The sequence below is a fragment of the Electrona antarctica genome, assembly GCF_951216825.1.
Source record: "Electrona antarctica genome assembly, chromosome: 21".
NCBI lineage: Eukaryota > Metazoa > Chordata > Actinopteri > Myctophiformes > Myctophidae > Electrona > Electrona antarctica.
The window spans coordinates 29,595,280-29,619,472 of NC_136802.1; the positions used below are offsets into that span (position 1 = coordinate 29,595,280).

Here is a 24,193-nt window from a genome sequence, read left to right on the forward strand (position 1 = left end):
TGTGTGTGTGTGTGTGTGTGTGTGTGTGTGTGTACGTGTGTGTGACTGTGTGTGTGTGTGTGTGTGTGTGTGTGTGTGTGTGTGTGTGTGTGTGTGTGTGACACACTCTTGCAGTCTGCTGATAAACTCTTGCAGTCTGCTGATAAACCGCTGGCGCTCTGACTGAGTAAAAAGTAAGCTCCACGCCAAACAATGATGTGATCTTGACAGACGATGGCGCCAAACCCACAGTTAGTTAAAATCCATGGAAACCATCCTTTAAACGCGTGATCGCTCCAAATAATTGACAGACGCCTTAAAGAACCAATCACCACGCACTGCCGCAACACTAGGCCAACCAGCTACTCCGTATTGTCCGTAGGGGCGGGATTTGCTTCCTACTTACTTCCTCGATGGTCGCTAACGTGCGGTTTATGTACAGTGGACACGAACTCATGTAATTTATAATAACCAAACATCGAATGAACGTGTAGTTGGAGTTGATCGGTAGTTCTTGTCGCGATGGGTTTGCTGACGATTCTTAAGAAGATGAAGCACAAGGAGCGAGAGATGAGGCTGTTGATGCTGTATCCTTTCGGCTAATTGTCCATTCATAAAGCTAGCACTGTTTATCACATGATGATATATCATGCTAATTTCTAAAATGAGATGGTATATAATATTATTGATTCGATTGTGTTGTGGCCTGCTGTAGTTTAGTGCTACTGCGGTGCCTTTGTAGTCGCTAGCTATTGTTATTATTTATGTAATGACAAAATAAAGCATTTCAGTTCAGTCAGTGGACACACCCAAATTCTAATACACACAGCTATCGTGTATGTATGCTCGCTTGTTTTCAATGCGCGTCCAGGCAACTCGCTCGTATTGTAGAATTACAATACATCAATACTTGTATTGATCAATTCATCAATACTTACAATACTTGCTGTAAAGTAAATCATAATCATACTACTCACTACAGTGTAGACTGAAAGAAACGTTAATTACATAATTCTACTAGACTAGAGCACCGCTGCTATACTGTAAAGTGAATTCATTCCATTCACACTGCATGTTATAAAGATAACTATATCTTCAACATTGTATTTTTTGTATAGTTGGTGTGACCTGATCACCCACTTGATTGTCAGAACTATATTTTTATAGTCATAGTGCTCAGTGTGAATGGCCTGACGTCCTCATACTGTTGTGAGCTAGTGACAGTGGACTGTCTGTGGGGTTTATAAATATTCAACCAAGGAAAAGTATTAAGAGCTTGTGACTAAATAATAATTACATTGGACCCATTGGAATACTGGTTCTTATTTTCTTCTTACATGTTCATGCTCCCACTGTAATAATGTAACTATCCTCCATCCTCCATAAATACTAGAGTTGTAAATTGCGGCTACTGCACCAGTTGTTACCCTAGTCCTTAACCATGTCTAATATTGTAGGGGTCTTGACAATGCCGGAAAGACGACCATTTTGAAGAAGTTCAATGGGGAAGACGTCAGCACCATCTCTCCAACGCTTGGTTTTAACATCAAAACACTGGAGCACAGAGGGTTAGACTACTACACAGTCTTCTGCATCAGTTCAGCACTGCAGTCTTTGAAATAAAGACTCTTTATGTCTGTTCTGTGTTGTTTAATATAAGATACTAACCCTGGCAGGGCAATGTCTGTTTAGGCAAAGGGCATAGTTTGCTTGGCTGTTTGTTTTTTAATCCCTGACATATGATGAGCTGCTAAACTGCAAGCTCGCAACATGTCACATTGTGTGTACTTGTAGTTTGGTTCAACTAGATTATTTGGAAGTTGTAGATTGTCTATTCCTTTTTTTTTTGTAAATGACATGCCCAAAATAGGAACGTCAGGTTGAAAGTGTGTTTAAATGATTGTGTTCATGTTTAAAAATAGCAGATGTACAAGACTGCAGTGCGCCACTTCGTGCTGCGCTGTGAGCTTGTATATGATCTGCTATTTCTGTATGAGAACTACTGAAGGCATTGTGTGTTTATGATCTTTGTCCAGGTTCAAACTGAACATATGGGATGTGGGAGGCCAGAAGTCACTGCGATCCTACTGGAGGAACTACTTTGAGAGCACAGATGGCCTAGTGTGGGTGGTGGACAGCGCTGACAGACTCCGACTGGATGACTGCAAGCAGGAGCTCTCCACACTGCTTCTAGAGGAGGTACATACAGTACAGCAACATACAGGACAGGATTGCACAAACATACATAATACAGCACAGATTAGCTCTGGAGATACAGTACATACATGGTTGCATGGCCCAGGATTCAAACTCGGGTCTCCCACGTTAACCCATTTTGACCTGAGATCAGATTCTATAAATGTCTTCTACATCCTGACAGTTTTCTGAAAAAGCTATGTTTCTATGTCAGTGGTTCTTCGATTTTCAAAAATAGCAGACCTACAAGCTCGTAGCGCGCCACTCGGTGGCGCGCTATGAGCTTGTAGATCTGTTATTTTTCAATAGCTAAAGCATAACATAATGCTAACACCAAAAGGGGATCCCGCCCAAAATGGGTTAAAGTCCAATATCTTAACCACTAGACCAAAGGGATGTACCAGGGGAGATATTAGACTTTCAGGCTTTCAGTCATCAGGCTGAGGTAGTGAGTCACTCTGCTACACTCACCCCCCTTTCGAACTCCTCCCAATCCCATGGGGAAATCTGATCTGGGTCACGGCACCAATGTAACGCCCGGGATTCGAACTCCAATATCTAAACCTAGTCTAGACGAGCCCACTGGCTCCATTGCATGGTCTTGATGAGTAACCTACTGGTGATTATAGGTTGATAACATTCAAAGCGAGTGATTAACCACAATAACCAGTAACCTAGACTTGAATTCTCTTTTGTGGTCATTCATATTGGGGAAACCCAACATTACATTATGGCCATATATATATATATATATATATACTACGTATATTAGTATCAAGTCAGTGATTATTTTAATCTCGCTCTCTCCGTCCCTCCAGAGGTTAGGAGGTGCTACTCTACTGGTTTTTGCCAACAAACAGGACATACCGGGAGCCCTGTCTAAAGAGGACATACGAGAGGTGAGGCTCCATCTTCTCTCACTCATTCGCACTCACACAAAGTAGTGTGTGTGTGCAAGTTCCCCTTCACACAAACCTGAATACACTACACTAAATTCAGTGTGGGAAATTCCTTTCCTTTAGCTCTTATTTATTTTATTATTGCTGCAAAAATGTTTTAGGAACCAAAACTAAATTATTTTTTAGGATTATGTACTTGTATGTAGGACGTAATGATAAAAATCTTGAAAACCAGTGGATTCCGACAGCCTTCAATCTTACTTTACTTTATTGGTTTATTTGGACGGGACAGAGTATATTAATGAACATTACATAAAAATGTAGTGTGAATACACCGGATTTAGCAGAGATGCTAATTTCCATCCATAGTCCCCGGACATTGAACAAAACTGACATAACAAGACATGAGAGGACAGAATACAAAACATAGAGAAAATAAGAGTTGAGAGAAATACGAAAAGATTAAAACTATTGCTAGGGCCTACTCTATTGTGGACTGAGTCATACGTGATCCACAAGGTTCTTTTTTAACCACTGTTTCAATTGTCCTTTTAAAAGCTGTGAAAGTGGGGATCTCTCTGTGGGACAGGGAGCTCATTCCAGTTTTGACAACCTTTGATGGACAGAACATTTTGACTGAAGGTAGACTTTCTGCCATAAACCTCAGTCACCCCTAGATACAGATCTGGTATCATAACCGCTGTCTCTCGTCCTGTGTATAAACTCCTTGAGAGGAAGAGGAGCCAAATCATTTAGACATTTATAGATAAAATAGGCACAAAGTTCAAAATATATAGTGTGTGTGTGTGTGTATGTTCCTCCAGGCGCTGGGCCTGGATGAGATTAAGAGCCATCACTGGTGTATCATCGGTTGCAGTGCAGTAACAGGAGAGAACCTTTTAGCTGGAGTGGACTGGCTACTGGATGACATTGGTGCAAGAGTCTTTACCGCAGACTAAGATGGAAGATGAGGCCGACGTGGATGCATCCCCAACTTGATGGAACTTTTTTTTTTCTTCTCTCTTCAAAGCTATTCGGTTAAATAGGAAACACTGACAATACAGGCACTTGAATATATGTGCCAGGCGTTTGATGCTGAACAGTCAAAGCTATGTCTACAGGCTGTGGGAATGATAGCTTCTAGGTCTTACAAATCAGAAGAGAGGTCATCAGTTGACCCCTTCCATTTAGTGACCACAGCATGCAGGAATATACTGATGAGTCCCAGATCATAATCTTTTGCATCTATCGTTTGTCTCTATTAGCCCTGTGGCTAGCTTGTGCATACTACTGGGCAGTATTATAGGCTCTGTGCAACTAGTTCTTGGAGTGTTTCCCATAGCTTCGTTTGATTAGCTTGGCTGCCGCTTTGAACCTGTTACGAGTACCTTCACGTTTCCAGTTCAAATCTGATGTTAAAAAGGAGGTGAACAGGGACAGATATGCCACCTTATGGTGTGGGTGCGTCACTGCGATCAATACTTTGGCATTGGAAGAGACTCCCACAGGTCTCACCCACGTGACACAAATCAAGTTGACTGGTCTTTGTTTCCCATTTTCTTTGCTACAGTTATGCACAGGAGTGTGAATATAACATTTAGTGGGTTAAATGGCAATTCTAAGTGTGGAGTAAAGTTGGATACACTATTGAAACATGTGTAAATGGTCTTTTTATAATAAACCTTTCCACCCAAAGTAAGTTTGTGTCCATTGCCTACATGTTATCAACGGTAATGTTTGTCAGGGTACACTTATGCTTCATAGTGTATGTAAAAGATCTTGGATAAACTTTTCTGGTTGTAGTTATTTGCATGCAGGACCTGGCCCCCAGGAATTGAGTTAAAAAAATAAAGTTGGAACGACAATGTCCAGTATCTGTAGCCTGGCTAATAAGCCAGACTAATATCACACAACACTGTCGCGGCGCTGGTAGGCAACTTTTTTTTGCCAACGGCTGATTCGGTCTGGTTTATTAACCAGGCTACAGTATCTGTACTAAGCTTCAGGATATTGTACTAGTTTGAAGCATTGAAGCTCAACACCTTCAGGTTTCTAGATCTAAAGTCTTGCTGAGCCAACAGAACCCAGGCATTGGGAAAATATGGCAACAGTTATGCACAGAATTTGAAGTCTCATTACAAATGCGTTGTAGTTCCAACTACTTACTTTTACAGCAAATATTGCCCTATTTGAAATCGCACCATTTTCAATGATGCTTTAACTGGTCGCTATATAATGTCAACTATGGGACCCTGACGAAGGCTTGTATAGCTGAAATGCATTGGTTTATTTTAATGCTGTTACAATAAAAGCTTAACACTAGCTCTCTTCAAAAATGCATTGATAAAAGGAGTTTGTGCAAACTAATGCTTGGAATGGATACAGCATCATAAGCTACTTAAGCATAATTAATAATGTACCTTATAGATTGAACAACTTTCTTGATATGTTATAGTAGACACCTTTGTGAAACAAGCTAGCGATATGCATTTTTGCCACACATTACTAATCTTCTCTAAGTAAATGATGCTACTTATGCCACCGTTATTTATCACAAGTAAAATGCAATATCAAATACTCAGGAAACATTGAAAAAGCTAAGTTAGAACCATTTGAGTTATTACACCATTTATTAATATAAGCCAGAAATTATATACTCAAATAAAGTAGACATGGCTAGCATATTTAACAATTTTATTTAACAGTAAAATGTCCAAACTCATTTCAGAGGAATAAAAATAGTGGACTTCCAATGGTCTTCCAAGGTAGTCTTGTGCAGAACCTGCAAACAAAATGAAACTTAGTGAGGAACAGATTTATACAGGCATGTCACAAGTCTTCATACTGGGGCAACCACCATGCCATTTCTACACTATACATTTTTAAACTAGCTCACGACAGTTTTGGGATCAGATTATAATATACCAGTCAGTCATGAATTGTCAGACTGGGGCGGTACAAAAGAATCATCATTTCCATTAGGAGGCTTCAGTGGCAAGTGTAAATGTGGACACTTGCTACTGATCAATGCTGCTGATCATTGACGATTCATGAAACCTTAAATGCAGGTCTCATTGTGCATCTGCATAGGCCAAGATTATGTCCAAAGTACTTTTCAGGTCAGGTGTAATTATTAGTTTGAGGCCATGGCATTGTCATATGTGACATGTCTGCTGTGGTGTTTTATGGTTGAAAGGCTTTGTGTTCTAAACATTTTATCCTTCAATTACATTTAATCTCAGCACACCAAATACCAACCTTAAGACAGCATTAACAAGCATCTTCATTTCAGCCAGAACTAGTTTGTGTGGCATGGGGGGGGGGGGGGGGGTCCACCTGTTGATGAGATAGTACAGTAGATTACACAGTACTGGCCACTTTGTAGTAAACACCCCATATTCAACGTGAAAACCATTTTGATCAGAGAAGGATATACCAGTCAGTCATGAATTTTCAGACTGGGGCGGTACAATAATCATCACTTCCATTCGGAGGCTTCAGTAAAGTTGCTCAGAGATAATTTGTTAAATTCAAGCCGTGCATACCAACCTTGACTGCAGGTTCAAAAGCAAGATCTTGGCAGGTTCATTTCAGCCGGTCACGACCCGTGACGTTGGGAACTCTCCATCTGTATATAGACGAATGCAAAGTAAACCATCTTCAGCCACTCTTCCAAGGATGGGGTGTTGAGAACTGTTTGAGATGAAAGCAAGGTCTGCAATAAACAAACTGTGGCATTGCCATGGCCAACATAGTAGTTTTGGGGATGTGATCAGAAAAAGGATCAGTCATTTTCACAACCAGTTGCCACACTCCATCAGGTTCCCAATAGATCACCTTACACCTGAAGTGAGCCTGCAGGGTTGTCAGTGTCGTACTGGGTCAACAGGAGTGCAGTGAGATAGGTGAACTGGCAGGGTAACTGTGTTGGCTAGTGTTTCATCATCATCGTCATCCTAGAGGTGAAGTTGTAGCAATCAAGAGTTGTACTGACCTTGCATGGTTGGCTGGAATGGTCCTTCAACACAGCTATGACGACAACTAGAGACGGGATGGAAACAAAAACTAAGTTGGGCCAGAACATTTTTGAAAGCCAGTTGTAAAAGAAAACATCAATCTAAAGCACCACTGTATGGTCATTGGTCACAAGAAAATGAAAAGCTTCGGCTTAGTTTAGTGCTTAGCGCTCTAGAACAGGCGTCTCACATCAGAGATTGTATTTAATGCAATCACAGTCATTCAGTACAGGTCTGTGTTTCTCATCATTGAAAGACGCTGCAGAGTAGAGCCAGTGTAATCTATGCTATATGAAAAACTAGGTGGTCACAAATACAAATATTAACAGAATCGTGTGAAATACACGTGTTGGTAACGCATACACCGCCTAGTCGACTATAAAAAGACATATTTTCCATTAGATGGTTGTAGATTGGAAACGGACCGAGGCCTATATAGCGGCTAAGGCCATGGAGGGTAACGCCAAACCTGTATTCTACACAAAGTGCGCTGCAATATGACCGTTGCCTGGAGTTACACTTGGCAAAGGCATATATAAACAAATATCCAAATGGTACAACAATTAAGAGAAATGTTTTTTTCCAAACCACCAAGAGTTATCAGCGCTTACCTCCAAACATGCCTGCTAAGCGCCGAAGGAGGAAGAGGGTCCCACCGCTTTGAAGCACCGCCTCCGGCTCCTCACTGGTTCCTTGGGCAGTCTCTCTAGTCTCTGGGAATCTGCGATCATACAACAAGCCAGTTTTAAAATAAAACATTCAAGGCGTTGCTTCAATCTAAAGCACCACTGTATGGTCACAATAAGAAAATCAATATCATACATGAACAGGAGAGCAGGGGGGTGAATGAACCTATCAAAATTTGGTTTATTCAAAATGTATTCACAAGTGAAAATGGTTCATCTACAATCCCACAAGACACTGTGCCTTCATTTGTGAACTCTAAGAATCTACATGCTCACAATTTAAATATTTGTTATACTGATTAAGTTTCTTGCCCAGCCCCCAATATATATACATATGCTCAGTGCAAATGGCAGCACCGAGTCCAATAATCAAAAAGCACAATGTCAAACTGAATGAAAAGCTTAGTCAGATGACGAAATACAATTTCAGGATCAGAGAAAAAATACCAGTCAGTCATGAATTTTCAGACTGGGGCGGTAACAAGATCATCACTTCCTGTAGTCATAATGCATAATACTACAATCACAAGACAATATGCCTTCATTTGTGAAATTAGCCATCTACAAGCTCACAAGTTTAAATTTTGTTATACTGATTAAGTTATCACCCAGAATTATACTGACCTTGCAGGGCTGGCTTGGCAGGAGTCTCTTCAATGCTCAGGACACTAGAAATTGGATGGAAACATAATGAGCCATTAAAAAAATAAGCTTCTCAGGGTAAATGGAAGTAGAGACCTTAGTCAGATCACACACACACAACAACATTTCAGGATCAGTGAAACTACCAGTCAGTCATGAATTTTCAGACTGGGGCGGTAACACGTTCATCACTTCCAGTAGTGGTAATGCATAACATATGTATATAATCCCCACTTGGTTTTTGTATACACCAATCTAAATGGTCCCTCAAGAGATCAGCACATACCAATTGTAGACACAGCAGGAGTCAAACTTGTTGCCATCTTCAGCCAAAATCTCTAGGAGGATTGGGTGTTGAGAACTGTTGAGATAAAAAGCAAGTTTTGCAATAAACAAACTACAGCATTACCAGGGCCAGCATTATGTGGTTTTGGAGATTTGATCAGCAATTTCAATGTCAGTCATTTTCACAACCAGAATCCGCTCTCCTTCAGGGTCCCAATAGATCACCTTACACCTGAACTGATTCAGGGTTGTCAGTGTCGTATTGGGTCAACAGGAGAGCAGAGCTTGCAAACTGGCAGGGTAACTGTGAACTGGAAATTCATCATGGTCATCCTAGAGTTTAAGTTGCAGCAATGAAGACATTTGAGTTGTACTGACCTTGCATGGTTGGCTGGAATGGTCCTTTACAACACTGCACTGCTGACACTAAGAGATGGGATGGAAACAAGAACAATGTTGGGCCATAATAAAAACATTAAAGTCCCCTTTTTAAAGCCAGTTGTAAAAAGACAAGATGTCCAAGCTGTTGCTTCTAAAAGCTCCACTGTATGGTCAAACTACTTTCTACTCAATACAAATTTACTTTAGTTACAAGTCATGTTGTAGTTTTAAACTATGAGTTCAAAACGCACCTGATTAAATGCATTATAGGTGTTCATAGTAAAATAAAAGTTTAATTCCACAAGATAGAGAGTATTTACGTCTCTAGACCAATTGCATCACACCCACAAGTTGCCTTTCAGACAGTTGGTAACCCCAACAGGATATCCCCTTATTGCCAAGGCAACACCAGTGGGTCCACCTTTTCAGGTTCTGGCATTGACAAGGCGTAAGACATGTGCAGGTGTCATCACAAAGGAACCTGGTGGACACTAATGCATCTCGTTTCTAAAGAATGCCAATTCAGTCACGTGTTGATATACCTTAACGTGCCATAGTAGAGGTCAACCAACACTGGTCAAGATGCACCAGCATCACCGCTAGGTCATCTGGAACAGAAGAAATATATTTTCAGTACCGTGTAAATTAGCCACGTTTAGTCAAGTGTCACCTACTGCCTCCACTATCAGCAATGGTTACTCAACACTGTAGTTCAGACGAACGAGATTCCAAATTATATCATCATTGTGAAGGCAAGAATATTTACACTGCCAATAGTCATTCTTACTTGAAATTTCTCTGGTGGTAGGTCCTCTGGTCAGATTCCAGTCGCAGCAGGAGTTAAACACTGCTCAAGGTGCAACATCATAACTGCTAGGTCATCTGGAAGAGAAGAAAGCCATTCAGTATCGTGTAAATGAGCTAGGTTTAGTCAGCCTCACCTACTGCCTCCGCTGACATCAGCAATGGTTACTCAACACTGTAGTTCAGACGAACGAGATTCCAAATTATATCATCATTGTCTGGAGATTTACATTGCTCAAATAAGTAAAACATTCCTACCTGAAAAGCCTTTGATGGTCCTCTAGGCTCTAGCCATAATACATGTCACAGCAATCTGCAACAGGAGAACATATGAAGTAGGCATGTGGTCTAATAGTTTTGACATTGACATTTCCTAAAGCGGTGCAGTTTCTCAGTTGTTCGTGTCGTTTCACATCGGTTCAAAGTGAGCTAAGTTGATCATCACAGAAACTGCACCAGCCTACAAGTAACAAGACTCCAGTAGTCAATATGGCTTACCTTTGGACACGATTGGCAACATTGCCACCACTCCACTGATTAGTTCCCAGACAGAAAATGTTCTGGAAGGACATTAAGCAATTAGAACATGAAGTAGGCATGTGGTCTAATAGTTTTGACATTTCCTAAAGCGATGCAGTTTCTCAGTTGTTCGTGTCGTTTCACATCGGTTCAAAGTGAGCTAAGTTGATCATCACAGAAACTGCACTAGCCATCAAGTAACAAGACTCAGTAGTTCTTACCTTTGGACATGATTTGCGACATAACTATCACCATCTTCTTCCCTTGTCCAATAGCCAGCCACCTATTAAACACATAGTCATTCAATAAATTTACAATCTAGCATAAACTACACAATGGATTTTAATGCAGGAGTGTGTATAATCAGAGTCAAGAGTGACATCAATGAATTCAGGTATATGCTTGTCTATGAAATCATCATCATATTAAACACCAAAGCAGCATTTCCATTTTATATTTTTATCTTCTATGAAACTCACCTAGGCCAGCATTCCAGTGCAGTTAAGGCATTCAGGGAACAGCCAGAAGATGCCACATCACGACACAGTAAGCTTATCTGCAGGACAAGTTAGTTGTTAAACAAAATCCATGTTGTAGGGGAAATGGCACCATCATCAGTAGGGTCAAAGTCAGGTAAAGGCTGTCATCACAAATATCAGGCATATGCTTGTCTTTAAAAAAGGTTTCATCATTTAGAACCCATGTGAAACTCTTAAACAATTAGAACCTTCAACACGTGGTTACTTACCAATCAGGGTGTCTCCTTAGCATCTCGTAGACATAATCTATTGAGAGATTACATGAGGTTAAACACATGCAATATTTGTACAATTGCAAAATGTAAATGTGCTTCACTAGCGAGCCTCTATGCTACTCAGAATCTGGTAAAGGGGTTTCTTCAAAGGGTCATTCAGTAAGAGAGAGTTCAGTTATCATCAATGTAGCATTTAGCTCTTAACAGTAAAGCCACATTGGGTCAAATTAAGCATTTATAGTCAGAACAACTTTCCAGGACAATCACCTTCAGTAGAGATGGTCTTCACCCCATTTCCCAGACCTAAAAAGGAGAGCAGCCATTAGCATGATCCAAAGTCAAATTGAATACAATATAGCAACACTGTACCTAGTCTATGCTACTCAGAATCTGGTAAAGAAGTTTCTTCAAAGGGTCATTCAGTAAGAGTTATCATCAATGTAGCATTTAGCTCTTAACAGTAAAGCCACATTGGGTCAAATTAAGCATTTATAGTCAGAAAAACTTTCCAGGACAATCACCTTCAGTGGAGATGGTCTTCTCCCCATTTCCCAGACCTAAAAAGGAGAGCAGCCATTAGCATGATCCAAAGTCAAATTGAATACAATATAGCAACACTGTACTTAGTCTGGGAAGTTTAGGCTACTCAGCATTTGATAACATTTTCCTCAAATTATTTCAGTGAGAGAGTTCAATAGACATCATCGTAGCCAGTGGTGGAAAAAGTACTTAATGTATACTGTAATGTAGAAATGTCCAAAGACAAGTGAAAGTCCCAAATTCTAAAATTCATTTAACTATTGGTATCAAAATGTACTCATTATGCAGAATGTCCCATGACAGTGACAAGTGTTCAAAGAAATGTACACAACTCTTTTAGAAAATAGCATGAATCTACATGCTAGGCTAGTTTTGAAATGGCCAAAATGGTTTTAAGTGGTCAATACAGGTTGTAATATTCATAAAAATCTACAAACTAACTTAAGTCTTCAATAGTGGAGCAACATTATTGTAGCATCTGAGATTTAGTGGAGCAGGGCGGGGCAATAGTAAATACTGAAATTTGAAAATAACCAAGCAAGTAAAGGCTTAAAATTTAAATTGTGCATACTTTGAGTAAATGTGCAGCTACACCACTGATGGTAGTCCACCATCGCCCCCACGTGCCACAATACCGTGTCTCCTTAGCCAATACATGATTACATTGATTAAATAATCACTCCTGTAGCTTCACACAGCAAATTACCTAGTCCATAGTACGCAGCTTCTCCGCATGTCGGTGCCATCCAGCCTATTGGAAACAGAAGTTGGGACATTTTACCGCGTTGCAGGCAGCAGAGAACAAGACAAGTCATCGTGGAATGCAAACACGTGGGGGATTCAGTGGGAGTGGGAGTGTGGGGGGGGGGGAATAAACGTTACATGATTTAGTAATAGTGCTCTAAAACAGGCGTCTCACATCAGAGATTGTATTTAGATCAATCACAGTCATTCAGTACAGGTCTGTGTTTCTCATCATTTGAAAGACGCTGCAGAGTAGAGCCAGTGTAAGCTATGCTATATGAAAAACTAGGTGGTCACAAATACAAATATTAACAATATTAGCAGAATAGTGTGAAATACACGTGTTGGTAACGCATACACCGCCTAGTAGACTATAAAAAGACATATTTTCCATTAGATGGTTGTAGATTGGAAACGGACCGAGGCCTATATAGCGGCTACGGCCATGGAGGGTAACGCCAAAACTGTATTCTACACAAAGTGCGCTGCAATACGACAGTTACCAGGAGCTACACTTGGCAAAGGCATATATAAACAAATATCCAAATGGTACAACAAATAAGAGACATGTTTTTTTCCAAACCACGAAGAGTTTAGCAGCGCTTACCTCCAAACATGCCTGCCAGTGCTTGCTAAGCGGCGCCGAAGAAGGAAAGGAGGAAGAGGAAGTGGGTCCCACCGCTTTTTATGTCCCCGAATTTGAAGCACCGCCTCCTGCTCCTCACTGGTTCCTTGGGCGGTCCATCTATAATCTATATCTTAGGCTCTGGGGCGGTCTCTCTCTGGGAATCTGCGATCGTACAACAAACGAGCCAAAAGAAAATGTGAAATATTAAATTGGAAAGGATTCTATTATTGAAACATTTTAACAAACACAAATCGTGTATGGGGCCCCTGGCACAAAATATTTTCAGATGGAGGTCCACGGACAAAACAAATACCATACATACATACATACATACATACATACATACATACATACATACATACATACATACATACATACATACATACATACATACATACATACATACATACATACATACATACATACATACATACATACATACATACATACATACATTAGGTATGCGGTCTAGTCTAACTTGGACTCAGGGGGGTGGACGCCTCTGCCTTGCATAGTCCCCAGTGAATAGGCAGGTTGCCCTTCACTGGTAACCTTACTTTGGATTTTAAATATATTAAGGTATTGTAGGCTGGGATTTTACAAAAAAATCCCCCCTTTTAAATACATACATACATACAGCCATACAGACATACATACATACATACATACATACTTATAAGGTATGCCATCTGGTGGCTAATGAACCAAACACACATTCTCAGAAGTTGAAGCAGTTTTAGAGGACCCACTTTTAGGCCAGTGCAACAGAGCATGCTTTTGCCTTTTTTTAAACTTTACCCATTTTAACCAAATACATACATACATTAGGGCTGGGGCGGTATGGGATTTTTATTACCGCGGTTATTGTCGGCCCCCATACCGCCGGTATGGCGATAATTACCGCACCCCCCCCCCCCCCCCCCCCCCAGCGCGAAAAAAAAATCCTCCGGTTTTATAGTGTTATTTAGTCCGGTGGAACAGCGTGTATGGAGATGTATAGAGCAGGTCTGCAAAATCCGGTAAAACACCGTATACGGAGATGTATAGAGCAGCTGTGTGTCTAGTGCAGTTCCAGTGTCATTCGTCCTCCATGCGCGGCCCCCCCTCACAGCTCACACACACACAGTGGCACCGTTACAGAGACAAGACGACTCATATAGCTTTTCCACGTGTTTCTGTTGTTATCCAGTTTACCAAAATTAAATCCACAGCGCGAGGCAATTAACCCCCGCTGCAAACGATCCGGACTTTGTTTGTGTGATTATAATATATATAAATCCTTTTGGGCCAAGTAACCATTCTGGGCGTTGAGGAGGGGGCGTTAGCTATCAGGAGGAGTTAACAGGGGGTGCAGGCAAACAGAGTTTTGGAACGGATATTATGGACTACAGTTTTATTAAGGAAAGATTGGCATTTCAATGCCGCAACACGTGTTCGGGTGTCAATCAAATCAACTGCGTCAGACATCTCCCGCAGCCCGCTGTTAAAAAAAGAAATAAAAAAGCGAACGGATTTCACATCATTTCAGATCAAGACAAGTTGTGTTGAGCGTCTTTTTCCTGCGATCCCATTGATGTCACAACAGACATTTATAGGTGGGTCTGGTTTGGAGTAGCCTAATTTAAAACATTGTCCGACTTTGTTTTGAGCGAATATTAATACCTCGCGCTGTTGTAACAGCCAGGTGCATCGTGCATTGCTCAGACCGTCAGAGAGAGAGAGAAACATTAGGCTAAACGTGTAGCCTATGGATAAGGGCGCATCGTAAGTAACAGGTTTCAACGTTGTATTGATGTCTGTCAGCGAGAGACGAGAAGAGAAAGGGGGAGAGAGAGAGAAAAACATTAGGCTAAACGTGTAGCCTATGGATAAGGGTGCATCGTTGTAACGGTTTCAACTTTGTATTGATGCCTGTCAGCGAGAGAAGAGAAAGGGGGAGGGAGGGAGAGAGAGAGAGAGAGAGAGAGCTGTACAGACAGGACGGACAGAACTGTTTTTATCTTTTGACTGACTATAAGAAAAAGTCCTTCTGCACACCTACAATGGACAGGTGCGTCGGATAACTGGAACTGAGAAGTAGAGAAAAAAAGAATCCCGCACACTTCACTTGGAATCGCAATGGCAACCATTCTCACTCCAATGAAATGCCCGCTCAGCAGCGCATCGCATGAAACAAACACCTCACCATTCAAAAACGTCCCCTCATCATGGAACCTAAAATCTTAAACATATTAAACAAATTCCAAGTTAACTGATAGATTTAATATATGATGAATTGAAAGGTTCAACTTCCAGCCGCTCCACACCACGCAGCAACTGCGCGCCTCCCCAGTCCCCAAGCCATGAGTTAACATTATTGCTTGATTGATTGATTTAAGTTTGTATTAACAGTTTACAGTACATTTGCACAACTCAATACAAAAACTGTTAACTGTTACTCTGTGAGTGGACGACACCATAAAGCATTACACTTGTTTACAAGAGGGTCCACCTTGTTCAATTAATCATAACATTTTGTACACTATACACTTCTATAAAGCCAAAAACAGGAAATCATCATAAAGGAGGTAAAAAGGGGGAAAAACATATACAGTGAGGGGGAAAAGGGGTGGGTGGGGGTGGGTGGAGTCAAGGGATTTACATGTCTTAATGACAGTTGGTAGGGCGTTCCACATTTTTGTGGCATAGGAGTGAAATGAATTTAGGTGGAACCTCTTGTAAACAAGTGTAATGCTTTATTGGGTCGTCCACTCGCAGTTAACAGTCTTTGTATTGAGTTGTGCTTGAAATGTAGGCTACTGTAATTCTGCAAACTGTTAATAAATAGTTCAATCAATCAATCAATACTTGTTTGTGCCGAATCTGGGTTGCACATGGTTTGTTGAACTCCCTCTGGTGTTGCTGGCATATGATTAGACTGACTGAGCCTCACTGTTTATTATGATACACTTTATTTCATATCAACCATATGCACTTAGGCCTAGAACCCAGGGTTAGGGTTAGAACTAGGGTTAGGGTTAGGGTTAGAACCTAGGGCGCCAGAACAGCACGGACAAAAAAACTTAAAAAAAAAAAATACCGCGGTATGCGTTGTATACCGGCGGTATGGCGATATTGCGGTTATTGCACCCAGCCCTAACATACATACATGGGGGTGAGAGAACATGGGTTTTCAATAAGACCAATGAATGGTGGTCCCTTATTGGCCGGTGGTCAACACCGAGTCACCACCATACATACATACCCAGCCGATCGCAGTGCTTGTGCTCTCTGCTTGCGCAAGTAATAATAAAATCACCATATGCAATGAGGGGAAAAAGGAAAAAGCGGGGGGGCGATCATTATAGGGTCAAATAAACTTGCCTTGTGTCTGACACCTGACTTGTGTCTGAACACAGCTTTGATGGATGTGTTCTGCCCCCCCTCCCCCCATCAAACAAAATGTTTGGTCAAACCATATAGGGCTTCCATTGGAAATGCATTGGAGCGGCCATTAAACACAGACACAAGACAGGTGTCTTGAATTTGTGAATGCAGCCCAGTAAGGGCATATGTCGACCACACCAGCTCACCTTCGCCCCACCCCCTCCTGGTGCTGCGGCCATTTTGGAAACTCAAAATGTTTCCAAAATGGGAGAAGGGTGGGGCTGAGAAAGGCCCTTATTGGCAGGTGAGGCTGAGGCAGAGGCTGGAAATTGCACAGGTGAGAGGACTTGGCCTAATTAGGCCCACTGGCAGAGCCTGACCAGAGCCTTTTATGGTGTTTCTGGACAATGGTGTATGCCACCGACTCGAAGCCGGGCACTGCACTCCCTGTGTGGGTGTGGAACACGTGTGTCGAATTTGAAGTCGAAACGGTTCTCGAGTTACACGCAATACAACCGTACACACACATACACGCACGCAGACAGAGATGTGGCACATTTATAGTTGGACTAGACCTGTACGTGCCCGTCGGCCACCGGCCTACTTGGGAACGATGGAACCTGGGAACCTAATAATACCCGTTCTCATAGCACCCATTTTAAATATCTGTCTGCGTCCCTTTTGTGCCCATACTGTATGGAGATTTCTGTATCTGCCTGTCTGCCTGTGTCTGAAGAGGGCAAACTGACTGTGAAAAGTGGACTGTTTAAGTAATCAATTATTGGCAGGTGTGGGGTTGCCATGGCAATCAATTGGCTGAGGCAGAGGCTGGAAATTGCACAGGTGAGGGGACTTGGCCTCATTAGGCCCACTGGCAGAGCCTGACCAGAGCATTTTGTGGTGGTTCTGGACAACCGTGAGTCAGAACGACTCGATACCGGGCACTGCACTCCCTGCGGGGTGTGGAAGGGGTGGCGAATTTGAAGTCGGTGGGGCAAACGGTTCTCGAGTGTGCATTACAACCGTACACACACGCACACAGACAGACACACAGACAGAGACGTGGTGCAAGAATGGTTGGCTGTTGGAGGACACGACATACATACCCCGACATACATGCATACGCACCCCCTATTGATCTTATACCAACCTTGAAACGTACTTTAGTTACGTCATCAAGAACAGTCGTCCCTTATTATTGGCCGGTGGAGTACACCGACATACATACATATCCAGCCGATCGCAGTACTTGCAGTAATTACGTCAAATTGTACGTCATAGTGTAAACACAAACATTGCATAACATAAACATTGATGACGAAGGTGAGGATGCAAATTGTGATTGGCCGGAATGAGATGATGTATGAATGTACGATGATAAGAGTGCCCCTCACTTCACACGGGTGTGATTTTTATTTAATGTTTTGTTAAAAATCACACCCGTGTGAAATGAGGGGCGCTCATTTTAACAATTAACAATTTATGTTAGTGGACATTTGACATTGCTACATGAGGTACATAAGGTGGTCCCTTATTGGCCAAGCGCTCCCACCAACATGTGATTGGTTAGCCGATTTGTTTGTTTACATATGACGTAAGTTTTCCCTTCAATGTCAATGGCGTTTAATTCTTTGTGATGTTTAATTTATGTCATATTTAGCGGAATTATCAGCTCTTATCATCATACATCATCATGGATCATCTCATACTGGCCAATCAGAATGCCTGTTACCTGTGAATGGTTAGCTGATTTGCTCGTTTAAATATGACGTGAATTTTCCCTTCAATGTCAATGGCGTTGATGTTTAATTTACGTCATATTTAGTGGAATTCTGACGTAATTTCTCCATTCATTGTCAATGGCAAATCTTGAGACATGTGGGGACAAAAGCTGTTTATAGAAGGGGCTTAAAAACACTCCTTAAAAATAAGTCATCCATAATAGTTTGCCAAGCTGGTTTTGGGTAAATATCGAGGTCAACGTCATTATACTAACCCTGTCCCTAACCCTAACCGCACGCAAAGCCACGCTGCCGGACTAATGTGCCGTCAGAAAAATGATGAGCGGATCCCAAATATCTCCTCCTCCATGTGTCCGTGTTGCAAGCCCCCTAACAGCACTTTTCAACTGTTTCCCCTTGATTTCACAATATACATTTTCGTGACTTTACTGCCTGCCTGTCACATTGCGCATCGCAGGAATTAATAGCGACGGTTTATAAGCACCGATTGGTGGATCACTATATGACGTCACCATGGCAAGAGAATTTTATATTTTAGGTGGTATAAAATGCTATATGATCATTTTATACATGAGAAGACCATGAGTGTATTAGAATCGTTCGGATTGCCTGATTAGTTTCTCCCTTGGACATTACGTTTCTCCCTAATACTAGCAGAAGGCCATGCCACATTTGAGACAGTTTAACTATGCTCAACCAATGTGGAAAACATTGGACATAAAGGCGAATAAATCTGGTGTGCGAAGCACAGTGTACTCCCCCAATGGAAAACATGAATACAAAGGTGAATGGTCAGATAACAAGAAGCATGGAAAAGGAATTCAACTGTATAAGAAGGGCGGGGTCACATGTGCCATGTACGAGGGCCAATGGAAATATGGCAAACGTGACGGTTGTGGCATTTACAGCAAACTACTCCCAGAGCCGTCTGTCACCGAGGAGTATGCAATAAGATACTCGGGTGACTGGAAAAATGACAAGAGACATGGTTTTGGGAAATTCTACTACAACGACTCGGCTTTCTATGAAGGAGATTGGTCTGAAGACAAACGGAGTGGATGGGGGAAAATACAACTTGACAATGGAGACGTATTTCAGGGAGAGTGGATGGACGACAAGTACCATGGACAGGGTACGTTACTACTTGCAGATGGCACTAGTTATGAAGGAACATGGGAAGATGGAAGGATACACGGGTATGGGACATTCTTCTACAACGACTCGGCTTTCTATGAAGGAGATTGGTCTGAAGACAAAAGGAATGGATGGGGGAAAATGCAGTATGACAATGGAGAGATATATGAGGGAGATTGGATGGATAACACGTGCCATGGACAGGGTACGCTACTACTTGCAAATGGAAACCGCTATGAAGGTTCCTGGAAAGATGGGAAGAAGAATGGGAATGGAAAGTTCTACTTTGTGAAAAAAGGTCAGCTTTATGAGGGCTTTTGGGTGGATGGATTTTCTAGAAGTGGAACTTTGACTGATTTTGGAAGAGATGAAGCATCGATGCCAACCATGTATCCAATTCCAAAGCTTCAGCCACAGCATTCCACAACATCTGTCGGGGAGCCTGACAGTGAGCCCTCAGGCGTGCCTGACAGCGAGCCCTCGGGCGAGTCCGACATCGACCCTGACCCTCTCAGCGAGCCCTCAGTCGAATAAGATGGTTTGAGTTGAGTTTTTTTTGTTTGTTCATTTACTTATTGACTTATTTATTATAGAAGAGTGTGCAGAAGGCTGTTGTTCTCGAGGACATGGGAGAGCAGACAGCAGTAAACCGTACTTCCAAGCTCTTCTGGAGCTTTTTTTTTCCCTCACAGTGTGGCGCCAGTGTGGTCTGCTGTCTAGAGTAGACCAGCATCTGTCCGTCTATCCTAATGGGTTTTTTGCCCAAATATGGACTGGCATGATCAATGTTATTAGAACCTGTTATAGGGCAGTATAGGGTGATTGGAAGGTCATTACCAGTTTGGTACTGCGTTCTGACCAGCCTTATGTATTGTAGTGTCGTCATCGCCCCCTCCTCAGCATGCGACCATCTGAGCAGCCATCAGCTGGGTGAAACTGAAATGACCCGAAGAGAGCAATAACGGCCTATCCTTGATCCGCAGCCATCTATCTAGTCATTGATGTCTAGATAGAACATGGTCAGTCAGTGTGTCTGTGTTCGTTTATTTATGGCTTATCTGCAAACCGCTGAGTTGATCAATTTTTTAATAACTTAATTATTTCATTATTCCATTTGTTATCAGCCCAGTCTTGTTTTTAATCAGCTCTAATGGCTCGTTCAACACCCAGTCACATGGGCCCCTCTCGACCTAACCTAATTGGTCCTGCCAGTTTCTCAGACAGACTTAAAGCCCCCCTTTCACAACCAGATCCTATTTTAATGATGTCTGCTGGATTACTACAATTACCATAATTCTTTGCTGCACTCACCCCACCATGTGGAGAGGGGGTGGGCTGTTTAAGGCCCAATCTCAATTGCCTCCCTCAAGCCCTGAGCCCTGAACCCTCATTGACTTTAGTGACGTCAGCTGTGCTTGAGGGTGAGAGGCTGCAAGGGCTCCACATTGTTGTGAAAGGAATGGGACAGCACTTTGAAGATGAGTCTGCCATTCATGACACTTTGCATCACTTAAAAAAACTGTCCTTATTCACAGCCAGTGCTTTAAACATATATGTAACCAAAAAGGTGTAGGCTGAAGCCGAGGCTTTATTATGCCTACCCTATTTGAAGAGTAACTTTACAAAACAAAACTGCATAGAGCTTAGTTCAACAAAAATAAAATCAATATAGGCATCAGCAGATTTTAGCATGAGATAACCAAGAATACAGAAATGTATGTCCATCTCAATTTCATGGCCATCTCTGCTTAGCCTATTAATATTACGTCTATTAGTATTTAAGCTGATCTTTTTATTATTAGTTTTGTAAATACACTTTCCTGTGTGATAAGGGTTGTAATATTATTGCATTTCCATATTCTTTTACTTTGCTCATTAGTCATTTCTCATCATGTTTCCCTTATTATTATTATTATGATTCAATATATAGTATCTTAGTATCCTTCCATTTCGTCTCCCTTTGAGAACAGTGAGAATGCACTATTGTTTGTTGATATTCTAACTGTGATTCATAACTAATTTGCATATTTAAATGATTGACGTTCGGAGTAATTATTTTGCCAAAGTCAGCCAAGGTCAGCATCGATGCTGACTTTGGCAAAGGGTGCATAAAGGGGCGGGGCTGAGCCCTACACTGACAGACAGCATGGGCACACTTGAGCCGACGAATCTATCGTCGGCTAGATTCCCGGAAAAGCTTGCCCCAGCAGCAACCTGCCACGTGGGTGGAGCTTCTTTTCCATCCACCAGCTGTCTAAAAAGCCGGAAAGACGTCGGGAGTCAGCTTCCTTTGGCCGCGCACACTTGAGCTCAAGTGTGGCTGTTACCGATTTCAAATGGGACAGCCCTCAAGCCCTAGCAGACTTCACATGAACCTAAGTCAGTGAGGGCTCATTGAGTCAGCAAGGGAGCGGTTTGGAATTGGGCAGGAAGTGAGACCAGTGTCCATGACATCACAGACACTTTCAAATACTAAAATACTGTAAATGTCAAAGCACAGTCTGTCTATCCCCAGTGACAGAATGAACATACATCACAATGATCATGTTCCCTAAAATAAAACCACATTTCCACTTAATAATCTAATGATTGAATGTAATTACAATTATCATCTTATTTAACTGCACATAAAAAATGGAAAAATCACACCTGTGTGAAGTGATGGGCACACTTATCATCATACGTCATCATACGTCATCATACATCATCATAATCATCATCATTCTGTCATTCTGGGCAATCACAATTTGCGTCCTCACTTTTGTCTTCAATGTAAAGCTGAACATAGGAGGGGCTAGCGCCCCTCAAAAATAAAACATATTCAATTGAGGTTTCTAACTTTCTATCCATTAATTAATAAATATATTCATTGAGTGTATACACTGTAGATATGTAGCATAGTCCGTAAATGTATTCATATAGGCTACTAGCCTATTACTCATTCAGAGATAAAGTGGAAGGCAGCTCAGTATTTTGTTTTGTTTATTTTGGATCTCTACGTCTACGTCTACTTCCTCACCTGGCATGGTGGGGTAAATTGAATACCAAACAACTCGCCACTTTACCAACTCGCCTCGGTCGTATAGACGGTGGAAATGCGCGGCCTGGTATTCCTAAAGTAACCAAAGAAAATTATGCTTAAACGGTTAAACCTAACCTTATTCCTACCCTTAACCTCAGTAAAACTATGCCTAAACCTAACCCTATTCCAAAACTTAACCCCAGTAAAACTATGCCTAACCCTAAACGTATTTCTAACCTTATTGTAGTGGCTAATTTACACCAACAATAAAACTTAAAAAAGCCACTAAGGGCACCAGGTAGCGAATCGTACTCAGAGGTAGGAATGAGACCATTGTCAGACAGGCAGCGAAGTTTAGTGGTGTTTATTTTCAGCTTTTTGGTCCAGACAGCAAAAGATGGAAAATGTTCAGGTTCATCCCTAACCTACTGGTAAAAAACCATATGCCCTCCTGGTGCTCTGCTGACTGACTGTGTGTGCTCATTAATTAAGTAACCTCAGCTGTGCCCCAAACTGCCCATCACCTTCAAAATAAAAGCATATAGCTGCAACACAAAATGTAGACTGAAATAATGACTGTAAACAAACCAAGCAAAATAAACAAATAATAAATGCATTAAATTATATAGAAAATACTGAATTAGCAAAAAGACTTAATAGCTCCCACATTCCGGCCCCTAATTGTGAGAATCACAATTACAATATTTAAACATGTAAGGGAGCTATTTTTCTATCCATGTGTGTCTTCTGTGTCTCCTTCTCTGTAGCCACTGAAAGATAAACAGAGCGAAGAGTAGACAGGATAGAGAGAGAAAGCAGATAGAAGGATTGTCCATTGTCTTATGCTGTGGCCTCCACCAGCAGGCAGATCTTGACAGGTCTCTCCAGACGCTGGTTTTGGTTTGGATGCACACAGAGCGGGCCAATGCTTTGGAGTCGGGCTTGGTGCTCAAACCTCTTCCAGTATCCTCATGGAGCTGAAGCATCTGCAATGATAATATCTCCTGAGGAGACGTTTCTTCTTGGAGTTGCCCATCTCGGTCTTTCCTGCATCACAACTTCAAGTAAGTATTCAGATGTCCATCTTTTCCAAAACAGCTCTGCAATACACTGTACTTGCTTCCATTTTCTTCTGATGTACAGGTCACTTTTTACATAGAGTCCTGAGGGAAAGATGGGTTTGCCTTTCAGCAGGAGAATATGGTTTGAGGTGAGGGCCTCAAGGTCATGGGGGTCGTCAGATGCTTTTGTGGGGGTTCTGTACAACATGTAGTTCTTCCCAGTGTGTCCTAGTTGTTGATGGATGTGACGTAAAATGAGCTGGGAAAGATGTAATTCTTTGAAAAGAATAACATGGTGCTTTGTTTCTGAGGTTAATGCAGACTTGTGCAAACTACCTCCATCTCTGAGGATGTCCTCCTCCAGTATGGGGTCTAATATGTACAGTGGACTGTTCTTGGAGATGCTATTTGAACTATGTTTGAAGGCGCTTTCACTCTTGGACCTGTGTTTCTGAACGAAATGAATGCTTGCCTTCTCTGCTTCATCACGGTCTTCTGCGGTCAAGTGTTTTCCAGACAGTGTGCATTTGAAGCTGTGATGATTCTGTTCACTACTTTTGACTCCAGCATCAGTGTCACTTTTGGTGGCTTTAAGTTCCTTTCTCTTTTGACTCAGAAGCCTTTTAAGCTCAAAGAACCGGGCGACAGACATTTTAATCTTCCATGGTGAGTCCTTAACGATGGCTGCTGCTTCTCTTTTGACCTCTGGGTCATCGATGGGAATAACGGACTCCATTTCCAGCGTAGGCCACTCGTTTTCAAGCAAATCTGGGCCTTTCCTCTTCGGGCCTTGAA

At 41.8% G+C, this 24,193-nt stretch overlaps 2 protein-coding genes and 1 long non-coding RNA gene across 4 annotated transcripts; 2 read left to right on the forward strand and 1 right to left on the reverse strand.

Annotated features, from left to right (window-relative positions):
• The first annotated feature begins 318 nt into the window (after nucleotides 1–318).
• On the forward strand, nucleotides 319–4,773 carry arl2 (ADP-ribosylation factor-like 2). Its single transcript, XM_079490786.1, has 5 exons — nucleotides 319–566; nucleotides 1,437–1,547; nucleotides 2,016–2,178; nucleotides 2,994–3,074; nucleotides 3,899–4,773. The coding sequence occupies exons 1-5, from the start codon at nucleotides 502–504 to the stop codon at nucleotides 4,031–4,033; spliced, it is 555 nt and encodes a 184-aa protein (XP_079346912.1). The 5' UTR covers nucleotides 319–501; the 3' UTR covers nucleotides 4,034–4,773.
• Nucleotides 4,774–5,751: 978 nt separating this feature from the next.
• On the reverse strand, nucleotides 5,752–16,665 carry LOC306914164. Of its 2 annotated transcripts, none has more exons than XR_013788655.1 (20): nucleotides 16,646–16,665; nucleotides 13,053–13,235; nucleotides 12,408–12,452; nucleotides 11,683–11,718; nucleotides 11,429–11,464; nucleotides 11,156–11,192; nucleotides 10,887–10,963; nucleotides 10,629–10,690; nucleotides 10,387–10,448; nucleotides 10,147–10,201; nucleotides 9,872–9,966; nucleotides 9,627–9,692; nucleotides 9,082–9,129; nucleotides 8,705–8,779; nucleotides 8,401–8,444; nucleotides 7,702–7,811; nucleotides 7,069–7,115; nucleotides 6,624–6,702; nucleotides 6,333–6,410; nucleotides 5,752–5,856 (listed from the first exon to the last, which is right to left on the reverse strand). It is a non-coding gene; the product is annotated as an uncharacterized lncRNA (long non-coding RNA). The 2 variants fall into 2 exon arrangements; XR_013788656.1 differs by having other exon boundaries at nucleotides 6,624–6,767; nucleotides 16,646–16,660.
• A 2,215-nt stretch (nucleotides 16,666–18,880) lies between these two features.
• Nucleotides 18,881–19,849, forward strand: LOC306914320 (MORN repeat-containing protein 3-like; the record flags this gene model as incomplete). The annotated part of the gene is made up of 2 exons (XM_079491317.1): nucleotides 18,881–19,312; nucleotides 19,520–19,849. The coding sequence occupies 2 exons, from the start codon at nucleotides 18,881–18,883 to the stop codon at nucleotides 19,847–19,849; spliced, it is 762 nt and encodes a 253-aa protein (XP_079347443.1).
• Between the last annotated feature and the right edge of the window lie 4,344 nt (nucleotides 19,850–24,193).

Excerpts from the sequence above, each read along its gene's own strand:
- arl2 (XM_079490786.1), top strand. The coding sequence starts at position 502 with ATGGGTTTGCTGACGATTCTTAAGAAGATGAAGCACAAGGAGCGAGAG. Across the intron at positions 567-1,436 it reads GAGATGAGGCTGTTGATGCT|GGGTCTTGACAATGCCGGAA; the intron begins GTATCCTTTCGG and ends CTAATATTGTAG. Across the intron at positions 1,548-2,015 it reads AAAACACTGGAGCACAGAGG|GTTCAAACTGAACATATGGG; the intron begins GTTAGACTACTA and ends ATCTTTGTCCAG.